Source organism: Sarcophilus harrisii, chromosome 3 (genome assembly GCF_902635505.1).
Source record: "Sarcophilus harrisii chromosome 3, mSarHar1.11, whole genome shotgun sequence".
NCBI classification, from domain to species: domain Eukaryota; kingdom Metazoa; phylum Chordata; class Mammalia; order Dasyuromorphia; family Dasyuridae; genus Sarcophilus; species Sarcophilus harrisii.
In genome coordinates, this window is record NC_045428.1 from 74,141,095 (window position 1) to 74,164,582 (window position 23,488).

A 23,488-nucleotide genomic window follows, 5' to 3' on the forward strand; every position below is an offset into this window, starting at 1 on the left:
GTTCAGGAATAGATTTGCTTTTATAGAGTTATTTCACTGAAAGTTCTCTAAATCAATGAAATCACAGTTCCGATTGCCAGATTTTGAAAAGTTACAATTGTGAAAACAGAATGTTAAAACTTTCTTCAGCATCTTTAAGATCATCTATTCCTACTCACCACCCACCTCAGCTTGCAGGTGAGAAAACTGAGGACCATAGAAATGACGTGGTTAAATAGCTAGTCATTGGCAGAGTTAGGAGTGAACCTTGACTTTTTGATTCCTAGCCCAGTGTTATGACAAAAGGACTGATTAGCAAGACCTCCAGAATGTTTCACTTCAAATAATATAGAGTAGTTTGCATATTGCAATGCAATTTATTGTTTTCTCATACTTAATAAAAATGCATATAGTGCCTAATTTATTTATATAAATGTGATGGACTTCAGTGTCATAAAAACCTATAACATAGAAGATACATAAAAATGGAATAGAATTAATAAAAGGTATAAATGATATTTTTAAGAATAGTGAAGAAGTTTAAAATTTCTTGCCAATTAAAAAAATCAATTTAATTTGGTAATCTTTTCACAAATCATGACTCAGAAGCATTTTGACCTTAACAAATTCATTTAACTCTCCTCAATTTTGGTTGCTTCATGCTATTATGGAAGGATCAAATGAGCCGATATTTGTAAAGCTCTTTGAAAACCTTAAAGCACGTAGATGTATAACCAAAAAACAAATCTTGTTTTTTACCATGTAACTGAAAAAATACAAATTAAAATAAAAATTTTAAAGAAAACCTTAAAGCATTATATAAGTATAAATTATTGTATTATTGGCATTTATTTTTAATATGTTTCATTTTTCCCACTTACATGTAAGACAATTTTAAACATTTGTTTTGATATTTAATTTTTAAATACCCAGAACCTGTTTTTTTTTAACCTCACCCCTTCACAACAACAAAGGATTCTATTCCATAAATTCTTTGGAAAGTTGCTAAATATTTGAACCTATATTTCATTAGCAAATATGTTTTTTTTAAAGTTAGTCAGTCTCAGAATTTTTTTCACAACTACAATAATGTAATATTCATATTAATATAAGGTGCCTCAAAAGAAATTTTATCTTACTAAATCCATGATTTTGAATTTTATGTTATACAAATATCTTTATAAAAATTATATATCCATTGTAAAAACCATTTTTATTAATCTCAAAAAATATCATAGTAACAAGAAGTAGTAAATACACAATGATATTTATTATTTTTTAAAATAATTAAATTATTTGGAGTCCTAAGCAATTATTGGGTCACCTGTATTTTTAAGGTTTTCTACATTCTCAAGATTGAAAATACAATCTCAAAAAAGATTAGAAAATTATTTCTCCTCAAAACTTTAAGCTTTGAAATGCTTTGAAGAAAATTCTGGTATAAGTATCATTTATTATTTGTTGTTGCAGAAAAGATACTGCCTTAAGTGATTAGTTTAGAAAAAGAACAATATAGATTTTGAAGGTTTAGGAAACATCTGTTTTTAAATTTGGGGAAAAATTAGTAAGAAACTGTTTGGCGTCTTCCTTTGTCCTTTGAAAGATTTCCAAGTATTCACAAATTATGGGCAAACAAAATAATGGAGTAATGATTTTTAAAAATGGAAAAGAAAAAGGATTCTTTAGATTGGGCACAAGGTGATTAAAATTGTTTAAAGCATAAAGTTCAACCTTGTTTTTAGCATACCAGAAGGTAACTAACAACATATATTTTGTGCTTTCACATCCAAAGAAAATTGTCTTATTTTCTGGATATATTTTGATTTATAAAGGAGAGAAAGAAAATAAATATGGAATAATTATATAACCCAAGCTTGTTTGTTTCTCCTCCAGCAGGAGTTCTTTGAACGTCTCTACATCATGTACACTATTGGATATTCCATCTCCTTCAGTTCCCTAGCTGTAGCTATTTTCATCATTGGCTATTTCCGGTGAGCAGATCAGTCATGATTCCCTTTTTTTCTCATTTTCCTTCAGACACTGAGAGAGGTCCTATTTTCTAGCCACAGAAGACAGAAACATCTCAGGACATTCTATGTTTAAATACATTATCTCACCTGTTATTTTATGTATTCAGTCTCGCATGGTTCTGTTCAATTTTGGTAAAGCTCTTATCACAGAAGGAAGTTGATGAATTTTTCAAAATTAACAATGGAGCAAATCAAATAAAACCTACAAATCAAAATATCAATATTGCAACATATTTGTTTGCCAAAGATAGCTGTGTGAGTCAAGAAAATGAGTATCTGGGGCTTATTGATATCACTGAACAAAGTTGTTTCTTGGGCATACATAAAGTAAAAGCACATGATAATAGTACACATGGAATTCAATATCTGTTACCATAATACTTGAAGGATACTTGATTTCATTAGTGAAAAGATTATAATTATTCTGCTAATTGGTACATAATCTTTAAGAAATGCCAAGGTCAAAAGTTCATCACTGTTGCCAACTTTGGAATGGATGAGCCTCTGAATTTACCTAGCTGTCTGTCAATGATTTACAGATCCCTCGTCCATCACCAGGCCCACACATGAATATTCTGTGGTTTAGGACTTCTCAAATACCGTGATCTACTGGTATAGATGTCAAGAACCCAGTGTCACCTCTGATTAGCATCAGAGAAAGACTTTAGTTCTTATGAGACTAAATTCAAGGACTTTGGAGTAATGGAAATGACAAAATGTTATTTCCCTAAAACATAATTTTTAAATAATGTAAATAATGTAAGTTAAAAAAATAAGAATTATTCCTTAATTAATCTCCTAATTACTCCCTTAACTAGTCCATAGCATGCAAAATGGTCCATAGGATGTCTGGAAGACAGGGCTCTTTTTAAATTTGGATCCCTTACATGTAGCATAATGCTTGACATAATATAAATGCTAAATTCCTTGTGTATTTCTATCAGGTAATTTTCCTTCATGTATAAAATAACAAGTTTTCACAAGCACGAAGTAATTTGTTCAAACCAACTAGTATTTATTAATTATCTACTATGAGTGAAGCAAAAACAATACAGCAACCTTGTCTAACAGCATCTGAAGTGCACATTCATATTCTCAAATCTTTGCAAAGATGAGAGGGATGAACTCTCTCATGTACCTTCTTTGGGGACAAATTTAATTATTATATTCTTTTTTATGTTTTGTTCTTTACACATATTGTATTATTATTATTATTACATATGACTTTTTCCTGATTTTCTGTCAAGTTCACTTAGCATGAGTCAATAAAATTTTTTACCATGGTCCTCCATATTCTTAATTTCCATCATTTCTTATTGTTCACTAATATTCCATCATATTCATCTACTACAATTCATTTGTCTATATGCTAAATAATGGACATTTACTTTGTTTCCAGTTCTTTGTTGTTACAAAAAGAAAACCTACTATAAATATCTTGGCATGTATAGAATGTTTCTTTCTAGCTTTGACCTCCTTGAGACACATTTTTTTAATTGGGATCTCTGGGTCAAAGGATATGGACATTTTATTAAAGTTTTAGCATGTTTCCAAATTTAATTCCAGAATAATTAAACCAACTCACATTGGCTTCTTTTCAAGGTACATAATTTATTGACTTCACAGCAAAATTTTGTTGGCATAAATATGAGAGATTCAGGAACATTTAGTCCACATAATTTTTCATTGGACATGATATGAAATTTATTCACTTGCTATATTTGAATTGAGGATATGATATAAATAATTTAAAACATGTAATTAAATTTCAAATAACCTTCATTTTAGTAATGATCCTGCAGTCATATATGGCATCATAGGCTAAAAGATCTGAAAAAGATTCCATCTTTATTTAGATTCATAGTATGTCTTGTTTTCTTTTCTCCTTTGTTGTTCCCTCAGTAATTATTTCCAAATTTGTCACTTTTCTGTTTTTTATTTGCAGGAGACTGCATTGTACCAGGAACTATATTCACATGCACTTATTTGTTTCATTCATGCTGAGGGCTGCAAGCATCTTTATTAAGGATAAAGTGGCCCATGATCACGTGGGCATGAAAGAACTGGAATCGTTTATGATGGCTGACCCACAAAATACAATGATAGCACCCCCATTGGACAAGTCACAATATGTAAGTATCATCTGTTCCTGACTAATTAGAACAACTTTGTAAACATATACATAAAAAGACACAAGAATGCCACCATTGGGCTGTTACTTGGCTTATCTTGACTGCTTGAAAATACTTCCATGAACACAAAGAGAACATCCAGCACATTTTCTCTGTCATTGATTTTATTGCTTCACCTATTCTCTTTAGATTTCTACTTTGTTTTATTCACTCCTTGCTCATTTCCTGTGTAAAAAAAAATGGATGGAACTTTCCATTCAGAAAATCTTTGGGGTGACAATAACAAAACAAGACAAACAAACAAACAAAAAGACTGAATTACCTGAATTTGATTCTCATGACATGTATAGAAAATTCAATATCATTTTATGCTCTTTATTATGAGCTAGTCATCAAATCATAGGACTTCTGGGCTGATAGTGACTGCTCTTGATTAACATGTTCCTATTCTACTAAAGGTGCTTTCCCTTTCTATCCCATTGTTTCTATATCTATTCTCTAAATGGGAAAAAAATCTCTAGTCATTCTCTAGCTAACATAAATTGGGTTTATTGCTCAAATAATGAGCCTGAATTTTCTCAATCAGTAGCACTCACCCATAAATTCATACTATTGGACTTCTGTAGCAATAGTGTGTCCAGGAGGACTGGTCCTTAGCAACAAGAATGACAAAAAGGGATCTTTTTTCAGTCAACATCTGAATTTATTCACCAGTTTGTTAGTTTCCTAGGGGAATGATTTTCTCTTTCTTTACTGATGGATTTGTATTACTAAACTATTAGAATGTAAACTCTTTCAGGGCAGACATTGTTTCTTTATATCCCTTGTTTATCACAGTGTCAGGAATAGAATAGGAGCTTAATAATAAAATAAATAACTTAATAAATAAATGCTTGATGACTTATTATCTTTGAATTTCTTAGAGGAAATATGCTTAAAATTTTGGTTTACATTATTATGTAAAATGGTACAAAAAAAGTATAAAAAGAAGACCTAGCACTGAAGTTTGAAGTTTTGAATAGTGTCATGTCATTTAATTCATCTGGGAGTTCTGGCATGAAAAAATAATGCTTTTCATTATTTTTAACAGGTGGGGTGCAAGATTGCTGTTGTGATGTTTATTTACTTCTTGGCCACAAACTACTATTGGATTCTAGTGGAAGGCCTATACCTACACAGTCTTATCTTTGTGGCTTTCTTTTCAGATACCAAGTATCTTTGGGGCTTCACCTTGGTAGGCTGGGGTAAGGTTTTAGCTTTCTTTTTTCATTTGATCTTTAAGATTGAATAATTTTGCTCACACATTTTCTCTCCCTGTCTCTCCTTTCCTTTATCACCTATATGTTCTTGCATCATCTTTCTCTCTGTGATCTCTGCCCCCCCCTTTCTGTGTGTATATAAAAATATATATAAACATATGTGTATATTGTATGTATATTGTATGTATGTATATGTGTATATGTTATATGTATCTTGTATATGTGTATATATTATATGTACATATTACATGTAGGTGTGAATATATATATGTGTGTGTGTGTGTGTATATAAAGCCATATATATCCACATATATGTAATATGTATTTCTATATCTATTTCTTTCCCTAACTTTCTCCTCTGAACCCTCTTTTTTGTCATATTTAAAGACATATAAATACCAAAGAGAAATGAGTCAATCATAATCTTTCTTTACAAATAACACAATACTTTTTTTGTGTTTCACTTTTAAATCAGTGAATATGCTGATACCTTTACTCCCTAATCTGATTAATTAGTACTGAGTCTTTCTAAAGGAAGGAATTTTTTTTTCTATCCAAGGCCATTGAACAAGAATTTCTTTTTTTTAGTAAATATTTGACCAAAAGATCTGCAACTTCTAAATTTGCAAGTGGTAAATCTGTATTTATTAAGTTATCAAATTCATTCACTCCAGAATCTCAGTAGTGTAGTATGTTAAATCTAGAGGGATTATTGAGGAAGTCCCTCTTTCATTTGTAGACTCCAACAAGTAGATTTCCATATTCCTAGGTTAATAAGTCAAAAGTCAGAAATTATATTATGAGTTCATTTTATCCCTTAAATTAGATGAAGAGATTCAAGGAAGACAGTATATAAACTTATCCATTATTGAAGAGAAAGAACAGAATAAAATTTAGTGGAAGGAAGAGAGGAGTAGGAACAGAGAGAGACAGAGAGAAAAGAAACAAAGAAATGAAGGAAAGGGAAAAAGAAAGAAGGAAAGAAGAAATAAAAAATGATAAAGTGATAAAAATAAATTATCCAAATTATTGCTAAGTGATACAGTGGATAGAGCACTAGGTCTAAAGTTAGGACAATTCATCTTCATGAGTTCAAATCTGGCCTGATACACTTAGTGGTTATGTGACCCTAGATAAATTACTTAACCCTATTTGCCTCAGTTTCCCCATCTGTAAAATGAGCTGGAGAAGGAAATGATAAATCACTGCAGTATCTTTGTCAAGAAAATCTCAGCTGGAGTAATGAAGAGTCAGATATGACTAAAAAGCAACTGAACAACTTATTGTCACCTCCCCTAAATTATAAGGTAAGTGGTCAAGTAACAGAAAGGTAGATGGTTAAGCTACACTGTAACATGATGTGATTTGAAAAGACAAATCACATATTTCACTATTTCTAAAACTCATGAGCAGTTAAAAAATAGTTAAATATATTTATACTTTGATAAGGTTTTTAAATGGATTAACATAAACCCTCTTCATGATTAATTTTCACAATGAAATTAGTGGTATGTTAATTTTAATAGAAAACTTAAAAATATCCTTCAAGACTTAGAGCCTGTCAGTACCTTCCAAAGAATCCTCAAAATAAACTCATCTATTTTCTTGCTAATCTTGCTAATTAATTAAAAAACATTACCATAAAATAAGATCAATTGCATGGTTCATTTGGCTATGAAACTTCATTCATGAAGAAATGATAATGATATAAATAAAAGTATAGTTCTAGAGGCACCCTCCCTTTGTCTGAGAAACCCTCATGAGTTTCGCTACTAGATAATAAAACCAAAGAATATTGATTTTTATTGTAGCCAAACCCATATAACCTCTTGTAATATCCTTAATTCTTTCAAACAATTACCCCAAACTCTTACAGTCTCTTACTTAATATGCATTCAGTTTGTAGACTTTGTAAAGAACTGTGCTAATCAACCTGCTTTACTATGATGTGGTTTTCATTAAAACTTGAGATAGATTTTTTTAAGTGCTCTCAATTTTATTTCTAATTAATTTAGGGTTCGATAGATTTCCTGTTGTTGTTGTTTTTTGTTCTTGTTATATGTATTGTGTCTGTTGATGGTCAATTTGTTCTAGAATGCCTGAAGTTACTTTCTAAGAAAGTAAGTCTTCATTCTGAGAAAGATTTCAAAAATTAAATATATTCCAAAGTAGCTATAAATGATATTTGTAAATTATAAAGACAAATGAATACATAAAAGGACACTATAGTCTAAAGACTTCCCTTCTGTTCAGGCTATTAGCTGTATTATATGATTATCCTCACCACTTGCTCCTAGGAAAAGTCCCATGATAATATTGTTTGGAAATGAGGTATAAGCTTGATAATTAAAGGCATCAATAGAAATATTAAAAACAAATGCAACAAAGGATCTACTTGTGGAATATTTTTGTGTAAATTAAACTTGGTTTTTAAAATGTTTATTTCCATTTAAATCTTCTGCTTATTATGTCCCATTAATTTTTAATCAATCCATACTCTATCTTTGTGAGAAAAAGTAAAGAGAGAAAGAACTGAAAAATGTTTTTCAACAAAACAAAGCAAAACAATATAATTTGAGTATTGTAACATATGTTGTATCCCTAGTCCTCCATTTCTTCAAAAACAGCAGAAAGTAAATTTTTCTCAACTTTTCACTAGGGCCAACTTTAGTCATTAAAATTACTTTGACTTCAATTTCAGGTTTTGTTCTTTTTATTTATATTTTTGAAGTCACATTTCATATTGCTTTCCCAGTTTTGCTTACTCTATCTTTTTTTTTTTTTTTGGAAAAATGAACACATTTTTATTTAAGGAATTACACCATTCTGAGCAATCCTTCAAGACATAGAGCACTTATTGCTACAGAATATAATGATAATGTGTTTTTCCTTTTATAATTTTGTTATCAACATCAATGATTTCTATTTAAATTTCTCCATACTTAGAAATAAAGGTGGGGGGGATGATAAACATATTCCTTTGGATTCCTTTTTACTCATGAAGCACAAACTCATGCAAAATACACAGCAGTTCATGTAAATCTTTCCAGGCCTTTCTAAAATCAACTTCATCATGATTTCTATAGAACAATAATATTCCATTATCTTCATGTATCACAACTTCTTCAGTCATTCCCCAGCTGATGGGCATATACTTATCTTCCAATTCTTTGCTACCAAAAATAGCTGCTACAAACCTTTCACTGTGAGAATGGAAATTTCTCTCTGATTTTAAAGGAAGCATTTCATTCTTTCATAATTGTATCAAGATTAGTATTCTCTTTTTTTCTCTAACAAATTTATTTGTTTTTAAAACACATTGTTTTATGAATCATGTTGGGAGAGAAAAGTCAGAGCAAAAAAAAAAAGGTGAACGTAGCTTGTATTGATGTACATTCAGTCTCCTTAGTTCTTTTTCCAGTTGCACCTGGCATTTTCCATTAAAAGTCTAATGGAATTGCTATGGATCACCAAACCACTGAGAAGAACTAAGACTTTCATAGTTGGTCATCACACATTCTTGCTGTTATTGTATACGATGTATTCCTGGTTCTACTTGTTTTGCTCACATCAGTTCATATAAATCTTTCCAGGCCTTTCTAAAATCAACTTCATCATGATTTCTATAGAACAATAATATTCCATTGCCTTCATGTATCATAACTTCTTCAGCCATTCCCCAACTGATGGGCATATACTTATCTTCCAATTCTTTGCTACCAAAGAGCTGCTACAAACATTTTTGCACATGTGGGTTCTTTTCCCCCTCTATGATTTCCTTGAGATATAGACACAGTAATGGCACTGCCAGGTCAAAGGGTATGCACAAATTTATAGACCTTTGGGAATAGTTCCAAATTGCTCTTCAGGAGGGTTGGATCACTTCCCAATGCCACTAACAATGCATTAATGTCCCAGTTTCCTACATCCCCTTCATCATTCATTTTTTCCTGTCATATTAGCCAATCTGAGAGATGTAAGGTGGTATCTCAGAGTTGTTTAAATTTGCATTTCTCTAATCAACAGTATTTTAGAGCATTTCTCATAAAGCTATAGATGGTTTTAATTTCTTCATCTGAAAATTGTCTGTTTATATCCTTTGACCATTTACCCAGTTGGAGGATGATTTATATTCTTATAAATTTTGCACAGTCCTTTACATATTTTAGAAATGATACCTTTATCAGAAACATTGGCTGTAAAGATTTTTCCCAACTTTGACCTTCCCTTTATCTTGTTTCTGTTGGTTTTGTTTGTGCAAAACCTTTTCAATTTAATGTAATCAAAGTGTCCATTTTACTTTTTATAATGTTCTCTAGTTCATCTTGGGTCATAAATTCCTCTCTTCTCATGATAGTAAATAATCCCTTGTCATCTTAATTTATTTATGGTATCATCATTTGTGCCCAAATCATGTGCCTATTTTGATCTTATTTTGGTATGGGGTGTCAGATGTAGGTCTATGCCAAGTTTATGACGTATTATTTTTCAGTTTTCCCAGAACTTTTTGTCAAATAATGAGTTTTTATTCCAGAAACCAGTGTCTGGGGGTTTATGAAATACTTTGTTACTTTAGAACTTGATGATTGTGTTGTGTGTGTACAAATTATTCCACTGGTCTACCATTCCATTTTTATCCAGTACCAAATGGTTCTAATGATTGCTGCTTTATAATATAGTTTTAGGTTTGGTGCTGCTAAGCTAAGTATTTGGTTTTTCATTAATTTCCTTGACATTTTGTTGTTCCAGATGAATTTTGTTATTATTTTTTTCTAGTTCTATAAAGTAATTTTTAGCAGTTTGGTATGGTAGTGAACAAGTAGACCAATTTAGACAGAACTGTCATTTTTATTATATTAGCTCAGCCTACCCATGAGCAATTGATATATTTCCAATTGCTTAGATCTGACTTTATTTGTGTGGAAATGTTTTGTAATTATGTTAATTAAGTTCTTGGGTTTATCTTGGCAGGTAAACCCCCAAGTGTTTTATTTTGTCTACAGTAATTTGAAATGTAATTTCTGTATCTCTTGCTGATGGGCTTTGTCAGTAAGATATACAAATGCTGTTGATTTGAGTGGATTTATTTTACATCCTGCAACTTTGCTAAAAGCTGTTAAATGTTTCTAGTAGATTTTTGGATAATTGTCTAGGATTCTCCAAGTATATCATCTGCAAAGAGTGATAGTTTTAGTTCATCATTGCCTATTGTAATTCCTTTAATTTCTTTTTCTTTTTTTATTGTTAAAGCCAACATTTATAATATGAATAATAGTGGTGATAATGGGCATCCTTATTTCACCCCTGACTTATTTTGAATGTGTACAGTGTCTCTCCATTACAAATAAATGCTTGCTGTGGTTTTAGATAGATACTAGTTATTATTTTAAGGAAAGCTTCCTTTAACCCTATGCTCTCTAGTGTTTTTAATAGGAATGGGTGCTGTTCTTTGTTAAAAGCTCTTTCTGCATCTATTGAGATTATCATATGATTTCTGTTGATTTTGTTATTGATATGGTTGATTATTATGACAATAGTTTTCCTGATATTTAATCAGCCCTGAATTCCTGGCATAAATCCCAATTGGTCATAGTGTGTTATACTGCTGATAAGTTGCTGTAATTTCTATGCTATTAGTTTATCTAATATTTTTGCACCAATATTCATTAGAGAGTTTATTCTGTAATTTTCTTTCTCTGTTATGGTTCTTCCTGGTCTATGTATTAGTACCATCTTTTTGTCATAGAAGAAATTTGGCAATACTCCTTCTTTACTTGTTTTTTGAAATAATTTACATAGTATTGGAATTAATTGTTCTTTAAATGTTTGGTAGAATCCATTTGTGAATCCCATCGGACCCTGGAGATTTTTTCTTAGGGAGTTTGTTAATGGCTTGTTCAATTTCTTTTTCTAAAATGGGACAATTTAAGTAGTTTACTTCCTCTTTTGTTAATCTAGGAAATTTATATTTTTGTAAATATTCATCCATTTCAGTTAGATTGCCAGCCTTGCTGCCAAACAATTGGGCAAAATAGCTACTAATTGTTGTTTTAATTTCTTTTTAATTGGTGATAAAATCACCCTTTTCATGTTTGGTACTGATGATTTAGGTTTTTTCTTTCCTTTTTCTGAACAAATTAACCAAAGGTTTATCTATTTTGTTGATTGTTTCATAAAACCAACCCAGTTTTATTTATTAGTTCAGTAGGTTTCTTAGTTTCAATTTTATTAACCTCTCCTTTGACTTTCATAATTTCTAATTTGGTAATTAATTGGGGTTTTTAAATTTGTTCTCTTTCTAGCCTTTTTAGTTGCATTTTAATTGCATTTTATTGATCTCCTCTTTCTCCATTTTATTGTTGTAGCTATTTAGAGATATAAAATTTCCCCTAAGAACTGATTTGGCAGCATCCCATAGGTTTTCTTATGTTGTCTCAGAACCGTCATTCTCCCGGATAAAATTATGAATTGTTTCTGTGATGTGTTGTTTAATCCACTCATTTTTTAGAATTAGGTTGTTTAATTTCCAATTGGTTTTTAGTCTATCTTTTTCTGGCCTTTTATTGAATATAATTTTTATTGCATTGTAGTCTGAAAAGGAAACATTTATTAATTCTAGCTTTCTGCATTTGAGTGTGAGGTTTTTATGTCATAATATATGGTCATTTTTTTGTGTAGGTGCCATGCACTACTAAGAAAAGGTGTATACCTTTCTGTCCCTATTAAGTTTTCTCCAGAGGGGATTCTATTAATCTCCCTTGTTCCTTTCTTGTTTATTATGTGGTTAGATTTGTCTAAGTCTGAGAGGAGAATGTTGAAGTCCCCCACTAGTATAGTTTTGTTGTCTATTCCTTTCTGTAACTGGCTTAAAATATTCTCTAGAAATTTGGTTGCTCTACCAATTGGTACATACACATTGCTATAGTTACTACTTCATTGTTTATTGTACTCTTTATCAAAATATGCTTTCCTTTCTTATCTTTTTAAAGATCTATTTTTACTTTTGCTTTATCTCAGATCAGATTTACTACCCCTGATTTTGTTACTTAAGCTGAAGCATAATAAATTCTGTTCCAGCCTTTTATATTTATATTCTCTCTTTCTCTCTTTCTCTCTCTCTCTCTCTCTCTCTCTCTCTCTCTCTCTCTCTCTCTATATATATATATGTATATATGTGTGTGGTGTGTATGTATATGTGTGTGTTTATGCATGTGTGTATGAAATGTATTCTGTGAAAATAACATGTAAGATTCTGTTTTTTAATCTATTCTGCTATTTGCTTCTATTTTACAAGAGAGTTCATTCCATTCACATTCACAGTTGTGACTATCAGCTCCATTATTTCCCTCCATCCTATTTTCTCCCCTGTATATATTTTTGTTCTGTCTTTCCACCCTGTCTTTAGTCAGGTTTTTTTTTTACCCACCCCACCTACTACCTTATTTCCTATCACCCAACCCCCTTCTCTTAGTAGTGTTTTTTTTTAACACACTCTACCCACTACCTTATCTTCTATAATACCTTCCCCCTTTCTTTTACCTTTTCTCCTAGTGTTTCTGCCCTCCCTTCTGCCCCTCACTTTTCTTTCCTTTCTCCTTCTACTTCTTTACAAGTTTAGATAAATTTCTATATCCTACTGAATGATTAAGTTATTCCCTCTTAGATCCAAAATTTATGAAATCAAGCTTCAGACAATGCTCATCCCCCTCCCTTTTTTCCTAGATTGCAAAAGGTCTTTTGCACCTCCTCATGTGAACTAATTCTATCATTATATCTCCCCTTCACTCTTTTTTCCAGTTCAGACCTCTTTCCACTCCCTAATGTCTTTTTCTTTTATGTTATCACATCAGAGTCCATTCACAACCAATATCAGTTCATGTGATGCCCTGTTCTGTCTACGCTACTAAGATACAGTTTTCAAGAGTTACAAATATTGTTTTCCCATCTAGGAAAGAAAACAGTTTAACCTTTAAATAATATATTTCCCCTTGTTTACCTTTCTACCCTTTACCTGAGTCCTGTGTTTATAAATTAAGTTTTCTGTTTAGTTCTGGATTTTCAATAGAAATAATTGAACATCTTACTTCATTGAAGCTCCATCGCCTTCCTTGAAAGATGATGCTGGGTAGTTAATTCTTGCTTGTAATTCTAGGTCCTTTCCCTTCCAGAATATGGTATTCTAAGCCCTCCAGTACTTTATTGTAGAAGCTGTCAGATCGTGGGTAATTCTGTTGCTCCTTGATATTTTTTAAAATAATTATAATTTTTTTGACAGTACATATGCATGGGTAATTTTTACATTATCTCTTGCATTCACTTCTGTTCCGATTTTTCACTTCCTCCCTCTACCCCCTCCCCTAGATGGCAAGCAGTCTTATACATGTTAAATATGTTATAGTATATCCTAGAAACAATATATGTGTGCAGAACTACATAAATGCTAGCTATTATTTTCATGTGATCATTGGATATAATATTATATACTGCTGAAATGAAACTTCACTGACCATTTAATCAAGTTAACTTCTTGATATATATACATAAATATAATACTTTATTCTTATTTTCCCTTAATCTTAAAATAAAGCATAATACCCAGTCTTGCTGGAAAGTTGAAAAGATATCATTTTTGTTTTTGACTCTTCCTTCCAAACTTCCATCAGAAAAATCTAACAATCAATAGAATTTTAGCTACTTTACAGAATTCTTTGCTTCCATAATTCATAGAAAGGCTGATTCCAAACTTTCTTAATGTGTGATTTTGGCCTTATTAGAGGGGAAAAAAGACTTGCTTAGATTCCTTGTGTGCATTTATTATTCAAGAGGACCTAAAAGTTCTTTAAGATTTCACTGGACTGGGAAATATTTCGGATTTTATTGTTCACTTTCTGTTGATTTGTTAAGTGACTTTACTTACATCAATTTTGCTGAATCATAATGGTAAAAGTAGAAGAAAAAGAGAATCAGCTCTTTTAGAGGAATAGATAGTACCTTTGCCTTGGGCTGTCTTGATCTAATTAAAGATAAATACTGAAAATGGTTGTTATAAGACTCATTATCAGCTTCTTCTCATCATTCAACTTGTGCTTATTTTTATCTTTACATAAAGTTATTATAAAATAAAAGCAAATAGTTGATAATGACTGTTTCTCTCTCTACATAAAAATATGTGTGTGTATATATTATATATATATAATGTGTCATTTTTATAACATGGTTTATATATATACATATAAATGTATGAAATATATGATTATAGGGCATCTGGGTGACCATTATGACAATTATTACTAATACTGATAAGAATAATGATGCCATTTTCTTATTGCCAAGCCTCAAAATCAGAGCATCTTTCATAAACATTTTGAAAAGAATCTAGAAGACAGCATGGGACAGTGGAAAGAAAGATGGAGTCAAGGAACCTGATTGAATTCCAGATCTGCTGGACCTTAAGTGTTCTTATTCCATTCTGAACCTCATGTGAAGTGAGAAGTTTAGACCAGAAGATTCTCTGAGATTCCTTCCAGCTCTAAATCTATGATCTTTAGATCTTACATCAGTTTGTTTCATTTAGTTTAGTTTAGAGTGTTGCTCCTGAGGTTCCTTTTGAAGTATCAATTATGGCAGCAACATGCATGATTTTAAATCTGAAGCTGAAGATCTGCCTTTTAATCTTGCTTCTATATGATATTTGGGAAGTTATATAACTTCTCCAGATCTTAGCTGTCATCTATAAAAGGAGGAGTTTGATTATACACAGTATCAGGAAGATTGCATGATAACAATAAATAACTCAGCTCTTCTCAGAAACGCAATGATTCAAGACAAGTACAGAGGACTCATGAAGGAAAATGCTATTCACATCCAGATAAATAACTGATTAACTCAGCATGCAGAACAAAGCACATTTTCTTCACTTATTTTATTCTTTTGTGTTTTTCTCTTTTGATCCATTTCTTCTTTCACAACCATGACTAATACAAAAATATTTACATGAAAATATTTGTGTAACTTATATCAAATTGCTTATGATTTTCAGACAAGGGGGAGGAAGGGAAAGAGGGAGAAAAAAATTGGAACTCAAAATCTTATGAAAATGAATGGTAAATACGTTTTGGTGTGACACTGGGCCTGGAATCAGGAAGGCCTAAGTTCAAATCCAACCTCCATGTGATCCTGGGCAAATCATTTAACCTCTCTCTACCTCAATTTTCTCAACTATAAAATGAGGATAATAATAGCTCCTATCTCCCAGAGTTGTTGTGAAGATCAAGTGAGATAACTATAAAGTATTTAATATATTGCCTGGGATACAGAAGACAATATATAAATGTTAGCTATTACAAAATATTAAAAAATGTTTTATATAGAAAGTCAGAAATAAACATTAAAAAGTAAATTAAATATATTTTAAGAAAAACTCTTCCCCCTTCAAATTAATATATGAGAATCATAAAATCATGTGACCTTAGTTTGGACTCATTTTATTAAGGAGAGAAGAAATTGAAACAAGTGAAAAAAAATCCCTCAAGATCACATTGCTAGTTGGTATCAAAGATAGGACAAGAAAGCAAGTCTCCTATTTCCTGGCCATTGTTTCCCTCTATACTAGGACTTCTTAAACTTTTTCCACTCATGACTTCTTTTCTTCTGATAAATTTTTACACAATCCTGGGTATATAAAATAGGTATACAAATCAGACAGTTATTGATAACAGATCACAATTTCATGACCCCCACATTCAGTTACATGACCCCATCTGTCATCACAACCTACAGTTTAAGAAGCTTTGCTCTATACAACATTGCTAACCCAAAGGAGAGATTATTTTATAGCATTTAAACTTAAAACCATATTTTCAAGTTTGGGCAAGTTTTGTTGGATATTTGTATGTGTTGGTTTTTATTCACCTGTGTGTATATGTTTTTACATGTGATGATATGTTCTAAATAATTATCTTGTTGAAAATTTCAATGACTTTGGCTTCTTTTTTAAAATATGCAAGTTTTAGAAAGATAGTAGCTGCTAAGAGGGAAGAGAAGATTTGTCTATAAGTATGGAAAATAATTCATTAAAACATGGCACCCAATATAATGGTTAGATTTTCTTTAATGCTGAATACTGGCCATGTTCTCCATTAAAGAAACTATACTGATTTAATAATTTGTAAGCATTATGGTTTTACAGAATATTATATGACCTCAGAAAGGAATATAAATTGAAGATGGTACTTTTTTTTGAAGAGTTTCTAACAATTTAATGAATTTAAAGAATAATGTCTTGGGACAATTTACATGTAAATTATTTGCTCTTTTATTTATTATCTAGAACTTAACACAATACCTGATACATAGTAAGTATTTAATATATATCTGTTGATACACATTGAAAAAGAAAAATGGAAGTATTTACAAGGAATACGCCAATAGGTAGATATGAGAATGCAAATTAAGTCCTTAGAGACTGAAGGGGCCTAAATATAGGACACAATCAGACTACAAAAAAGTTATTAATATCCTCAAATGATAAAAAGTAAGAATTGCTATATTAGGTGAATCTGTAATGTTTTTAATCATCTGCTTTTCTTTGAAATAATGGCACCCATTCATATAAAATTAGAAGCAAAATGTTGAGACCCTACAATGTTTTTACCCTTGGTTCTCTTAGTTATTTTCAGATATAGTTTGATCCTATAACTTCTCATACTTCAATTAAACTAGCTCCAATCTTAGATCAGCAGTTACAAGAAAAGCAAATGTTGATCATAAATTCTAGAGAAACTGGTAATTCATATGCATATAGTGGGTAGATTCAATATAATTTTCTGAGTGATATAATGAGAACCAAAGGAACTCTTCTAAAGCACAAGCATATCTGACATCTTTAAATTTGAGTCCAGTAAATATTTGAATGGTAATTGTATATGGTTAAAAAATTTAAAAATCAATATTACCATAAACAACTTTGTTGCTATTGTTGTTTTTACTTATAGGATTTCCTGCAGTGTTTGTTGTGGCCTGGACAGTGATACGAGCAATAGTAGCAGATGAAAGTTAAGTGTAAAAAGAAGGGGGGAGGTGGAATGTAATCTTTTCAAAAGATATATCTTTTAACACTTAAGGGCATCTGGATCTTGTCAATGGGGGAACTAACTTCATGAATACAAGGAACATAAATGTTCCTTGTCTATTAAATATTTGACAGAATATGCACTCAATCTATTTGAGGTCTTTCCATAAGTCTTGTTACAAGAAATATATATATATATATATATATATATATATATATATATATATATATATATAGCTGAGCCTCAGTTCTTTCAGCTAGTAAAGGGAAACTGGAAGCATTTAAATAATATCTGATCATCTGTGTGTATATACATATGTATACACACATATATACATAGAAATAGCATCAGAAGGAAACCAATTATATTGTTTTTAATTGTTAATTTTTTCTGAAGTTCAAAGTTCCCAGGTTTATAATACATGGAGAAGATAATGCTTGAGATTTTTTTTTTTCAACTCTAAAACTTCCTTTTTTTTAAACAAAAGCCCATCATGAAGTTTTAAATAACAAATGTAACAAAATAAACAATATTCTGAAAGTTTCAATAATAAAGTTCCAGTATAAAAAAGTATGCAATTTTGAAATTCCTACATCCCCTTGCTATATACTTTTCCCTAAATAATTCAGTCTACATGCTTCTTTTTGTAACTTTAATAGCATTGGTCTATAAGGATGCAACAATAATTAGTCAGGGAAATTGCAATAGTTGAAGCTAAATCTTTCCATGCTAAAGTGAAAAAAAAAGTTTGAGAATCTTCCTCCTAAATTGGATACTATTGGAAACAGTGGTAACAATGAAGCAGTAGAAATGTATTGTACTTATGACTGTTATCAGCTATCCTTTACCTACTCACTTGGTGAAATGCTTTTAATTGGCTTCAGGTGAACTTTGTGAAGAACCTCTCTTCCCACTTCCATGCCTCCCTACATCCTTATTTGTGCATATTTCCCTCTAGGGGATGAATGATGGATGAAATTCAATTGTTCATTTTTCACCTTATTTCTGTGCTGAGTAATTATGAGTCAAAGAAGAAAAGAAAATTTTATCTGATACATGCACTTTGCTGTTTTTGTCTAAGTCATTAGGGAAAAGATCAGAATCTATGATGGTAGTTTTAAATGAGATGGGTGGGTTATTAATGTATTTAACATTAAGGGTCATGTCAAAAGCAGGGTATAATTATCATCTGTACATTCTGTACATTTCTATATTTTATATCTAATTATATAAATATAGTGTATTTATATAAATATGTAATATACAATATAAACTATGTTATATAATATATGTACTATAGTGATAACAATATAATAAATATAAATATAATATGTTTATATTATATTTAACTTTTAGATTCAGAAATAAAATCTAATTTCTTAATTAACTTAAATTCAATTATTAGTTATTAGTTGTACACAGAGATTTGTGAAAGATGCTGATAGAGAAATAGAGTTAAAATAAGAGAGGGTTCCTACCCTCATGGACCTTACTCTTCAATAGAAAGATAGAATACATACTGAAGTAAAAAAACTAAGGGAGGAATAGAAAGATATAACACATATTCAAGTAACTAAACTAATGGGAGAATGGTAAGTCAATATAAGTGGTGCAACCAAAGCATTAGGTGAGGCGAAAGCAGAAAGCCATTGCCTTTTGGTTGGGATTAGGGCAAGCTTCATACAGTTTACATTTGAGGTTTAACTTACCATAGGTAAAGTTAAAAGTTTGAAATTTCCAATAGTAGCCATAATGACCATTCTTTGAATCAATGATCTCATTAAGTTCCATTCAAAATGTCAAGATTACAAAGGAGATTATGAAGACATAGTTCACTCTAGAGCTACTAAATATTATCATTTTCTTTTTGTATAAAATTGTCACTAATTTTGTCACTAATGAGATCATTAATTTTACACTGTATCATTTTGTCTTGCACCTAATTTATAAACATAATAAAAAATAAGATAAGCTATCATTATAAATAAATAGGTAAGATTTGAAAAGGTTGGGGAAATTATCTGAAGGAAAGCCTAAATATCCATTATAATTATAAGGAAGGGTATTCATAAATGCATACAGCCACTCATAAGTCATAAGAAGTCATAAAACATTTGTAAATAGTTCATCTTAATTAAAGAGTGTTGATGATAATGGTTAGGAAGTTATAACAGACGAGGATGAAAATCTATAAGAACATTGCTTGTGGGATACCTAATAACCAGACTAAGGAGTTTGGGCTTAAGAAATAGACATTCTGAGTTCAATTCCAATCTCAGACACTTACTAACTGTATGATCTTGGGCACTAAATCAATTAACTTTTATCTGCCTCAGTTTCTTCAGCTGTATAATAGCAATAATAATAACAGTTACCTCTAAGAGTTTTCATGAGGATTAAATGAGATTATATTTGTAAAGTGCTTTGAACAATGCCTGGCACATAATGGGCACTGTATGGGTGTGTATATACACATACATACTGTTATTATTATTGAATAAATGAAATATTTTGATAGAGAAATGACATAAGTTCTAGACACAATGAAAATAATGTGGAAGTAGTAAAGGATGGAATTGAAAAGACTAATTAAATGGTAGTAATACTCCAGATTAAGGGTCAGTGCTCAATGGAGGCATATTCTAAAATGTCTTGGCTCATGTCAAGGAAGATCCCTTTCTCTTTAAATTAAAACACCAGAACCACAAAGTGATATTCTTTTAATATGTCATCCCATTTGGTGCTCACAACAACTCTGTGAGGTAACTACAATATTTAAGATTATCCTCAAGTTCTAGATGAAGAAAACTAGGGTCAGGGAGATTAAGTTATTTGCCGAAATTTCCACAGCTGTTGTCATAAGTGGGATTTCAAGTCAGGAATCTCAACTCCAAATCCATCATTCTCTTCTATATCAGGCCCAATAGAAGACAGAACATAGGTGTGAGAGGAATTGCAGAGTTAGAATCAGCAAGGTTTAGTGATAACTGTATGGGGATAGAGGTAGAAGCAAGAGGGGGGTTAAAGATAGAACTGGGGTTTCAATATGGGAGACTGAATAAATGGTGATACTGTTAACAGAAGCAAGGAAGTCAGGAGGAGCAGGGGGAGGGGCAAAAAGATTAGTTTTCTTTTAGAAATTTGGAGTTGAGATACCAATGGAGCTACAAATAAAAAAAAAAATCTGATAACTGAAAATATAGACATGAGATAAGGATTTAAAGATCATTTATAAAAATTTTGATGAAAGCCTTGGGAATATATAAGATTGATAAGAGAATATAGAAGGAAGAAGAGGAAAGAACCTTGGAAGACACTTACCTTAAAGGATCAGGTTGAAAAATCTCAAATACACTTCCACTGGGAGGGGGGGGGGAACAAAACAAGAAATGTAAGTAAAATTCCTCACTTAGGGTTGATTTTCCCATGTTTTCCATAGGGTAATGACAGCTATAGCAAATATTGAATTATGGTGATGTTTGTACCCAAAAGCTTAATGCTTTCAATTGCTTAAAAGATATACAACCTTTTACTTGTATTAAAGTAAATTTTTGTTCAGCATAAAAATTCTCTAAAGGAAGAGGTAGCTCTTATTGAGGCACTAGTAATTGCTCTTCTCCTAATGAAATTTAGTCACCCAGTAGCAAAGAGCCATTCTGAGAGCTTTCTTAGATAATACATTTTCTGCAGATATGTAATAAAAATCCAGTGGGTATTTTTCTTTAAAAACTCCAGTTCTTCTCCAGAACTCTCCAATAGGGAGAAAGGTATCTTTCAGTTCTTAAAGAAAAATTTACTCCTTTCTTGGTCTAATGTTTGAGATTATCAAATGCCCTTGATCAATTTCAATATAAACTATTTCAGTCATTTTTTTTCTTGAATTCTGAATTATTACCCTGAATATGGACAAAAATGTGTCACTTGGGAAAAAATTTCATTTGTAGACTGGAACTGCATATATCAAATATGCTAAGAATATGCTCTGAGCAAAGAAGAATAAAATAAAATCACAAACTTCAATGTATTAGTTAAATTCCAAAAACATTTATTAAGTGAGTACTATGTGGTAAATGCTAAAGGAAATATGAAGATAAGTGAAGCAAAAGCCCTGCCTGCCCTAACAGAGCTTATAATTTATGTAGGGAGATATAATGCAAAAAAAATAATAATTAGTGTTCTTTTCTCCCTTAAAATGTATTGATGGAATGCAACTTTACTAAAAATGAAGTTTTAAATTTAGCTATTGAGGAGGAAGAAAAATATGTTATTGGGGGGGTACAATTTTAATATATAGAATAAAATATTGAATAAAATTGGATAAAAAAGATATATTGGATCCAAACTAAATGTCAAAGATATAAAACATATTATGATATAACTAAAATTACTGCACAAACCTTGCAGAATTTTCACACTCCCCCCCCCCCAAAAAAAAAAACAATGATCAATTCCATATAGCAATGAACGAGTAAAAATTAGTAAGATACAGCACTCTGAGTGAGATGATTAATTTTTAAGGAGACAGGTAGATTGTTGTAGCCTGCTTTCTAGAGCCCCCAAGTTGGGGTGACAAAACATACTGTGCTTTCTAGATTCCCCCATGCTGAGGTGATTAAAATATACCTTCCTAGTGGAGAAGTGATGGGGCAGGACTCCTGAGGATTGTGGGGAAAATGGAGTTTGTTTATTTCAAGGGCTTTCCCCTTTTTAAACCCTCATACTCTTATGTAATAAAAACACTGGGCATATACTGAACCCAGTATATACTGCACATATGGGACCAGATAAACAACTTGCTATTGTATGTAGTTTGCAACCTGGTATCACTCTTCCACCTGGTATCATTCTGTTTCAATCACAACACAGGTTGTAACCACGCTCTGACTTCCCAGGAAGGCCAAGAGCCCTTAGGGGAGATGGGGAGCCGAAGGAGACATTGTTAGCAGATTCCCTCTGGGGTAAAGGGTCTTATACCTCACCCAGAATTTCCCTACTGTTTGTGACCCTCTACAGTAGGTGGTTCAGTCTACAGAGCTCTGGGGCTGGAATCAGGAAGACCTGAGTTCAAATGCAACCTGACATTTATTAGCTATGTGATCCTGGCAAATCATTTGACTCTAATTTAAATATAAGGAAGAAAGAAGATAATGGCAAATCATTCCAGTATCTCTATCAAGAAAACCACATGAACAGTATGTTCATTAAGAACATGAACAGTTAGCTATGTCTGAATGGCTGACAACAAACTAATTTTTATCTACTCTTTAATATAAGGAACTGATCTTTTGGGAGAATAAGGAGGAAATATGTGGAAAATGTTTAAGGAAAACGCTTTATAACAAACAAAAAGGTAGCAGGATGCAATTTTTCAGTTATGCATTCTTTCTTGGCTTTTATTCTTACTTTAGGCTCATGTCAGAAATATGGAGTGCCAATTTGCTGACAGATGTATTGGTAAAACCAACACTCCACTCCCTAAAAATCATTGTGAATAATGATGACACAAAATAGAGAGATAGAAATTTAAAACTGGATGTTACCTTAAAAATCAGTGAATCCAACTTCCTTGTTTTAGAAGAAAATTAAGTCAATAAAAATTATGCTACTTGCCCAAGGTCACCCAGAGACTTAGTAATGGTACACAAAATAGAACCCAAATAATGTTCATTTCCAAGTAGTTTTTTTTTTCGCTACTATATCATCCCTATCTTCCTAGCAGTAGCCTTCCTAACACTTATTGAACTTAATGTGATAGGTTATATACAATTCTGAAAAGGACCAAATATTGTAGGACCCTACAGCCACCTACAACCATTTGCTGACGCAGTAAAACTATTTACAAAAGAACCCCTCCACCCAGTAACCTCTTCCATTTCAGTATTTATCATCACCCCTATTCTAGCCCTCTTCATCGCCCTAACAATTTGAACACCACAACCCATACCCAACACTCTATCTTCATCCTTTCACTCTCTGGGCTATCAGTATACTCAATCTTATGATCAGGATGAGCATCC

At 31.5% G+C, this 23,488-nt stretch overlaps 1 protein-coding gene across 1 annotated transcript in view; it reads left to right on the top strand.

Annotated features, from left to right (window-relative positions):
* The window catches only part of PTH2R (parathyroid hormone 2 receptor), a 68,722-nt gene that overhangs the window by 889 nt on the left and 44,345 nt on the right, over nt 1–23,488 (top strand). The window contains exons 2-5 of the mRNA XM_031963692.1: nt 1,873–1,970; nt 3,955–4,141; nt 5,232–5,385; nt 17,394–17,453. Of these exons, the coding sequence (XP_031819552.1) occupies nt 1,873–1,970; nt 3,955–4,141; nt 5,232–5,385; nt 17,394–17,453 (499 nt within the window). The remainder of the gene's footprint in view (nt 1–1,872; nt 1,971–3,954; nt 4,142–5,231; nt 5,386–17,393; nt 17,454–23,488) is intronic.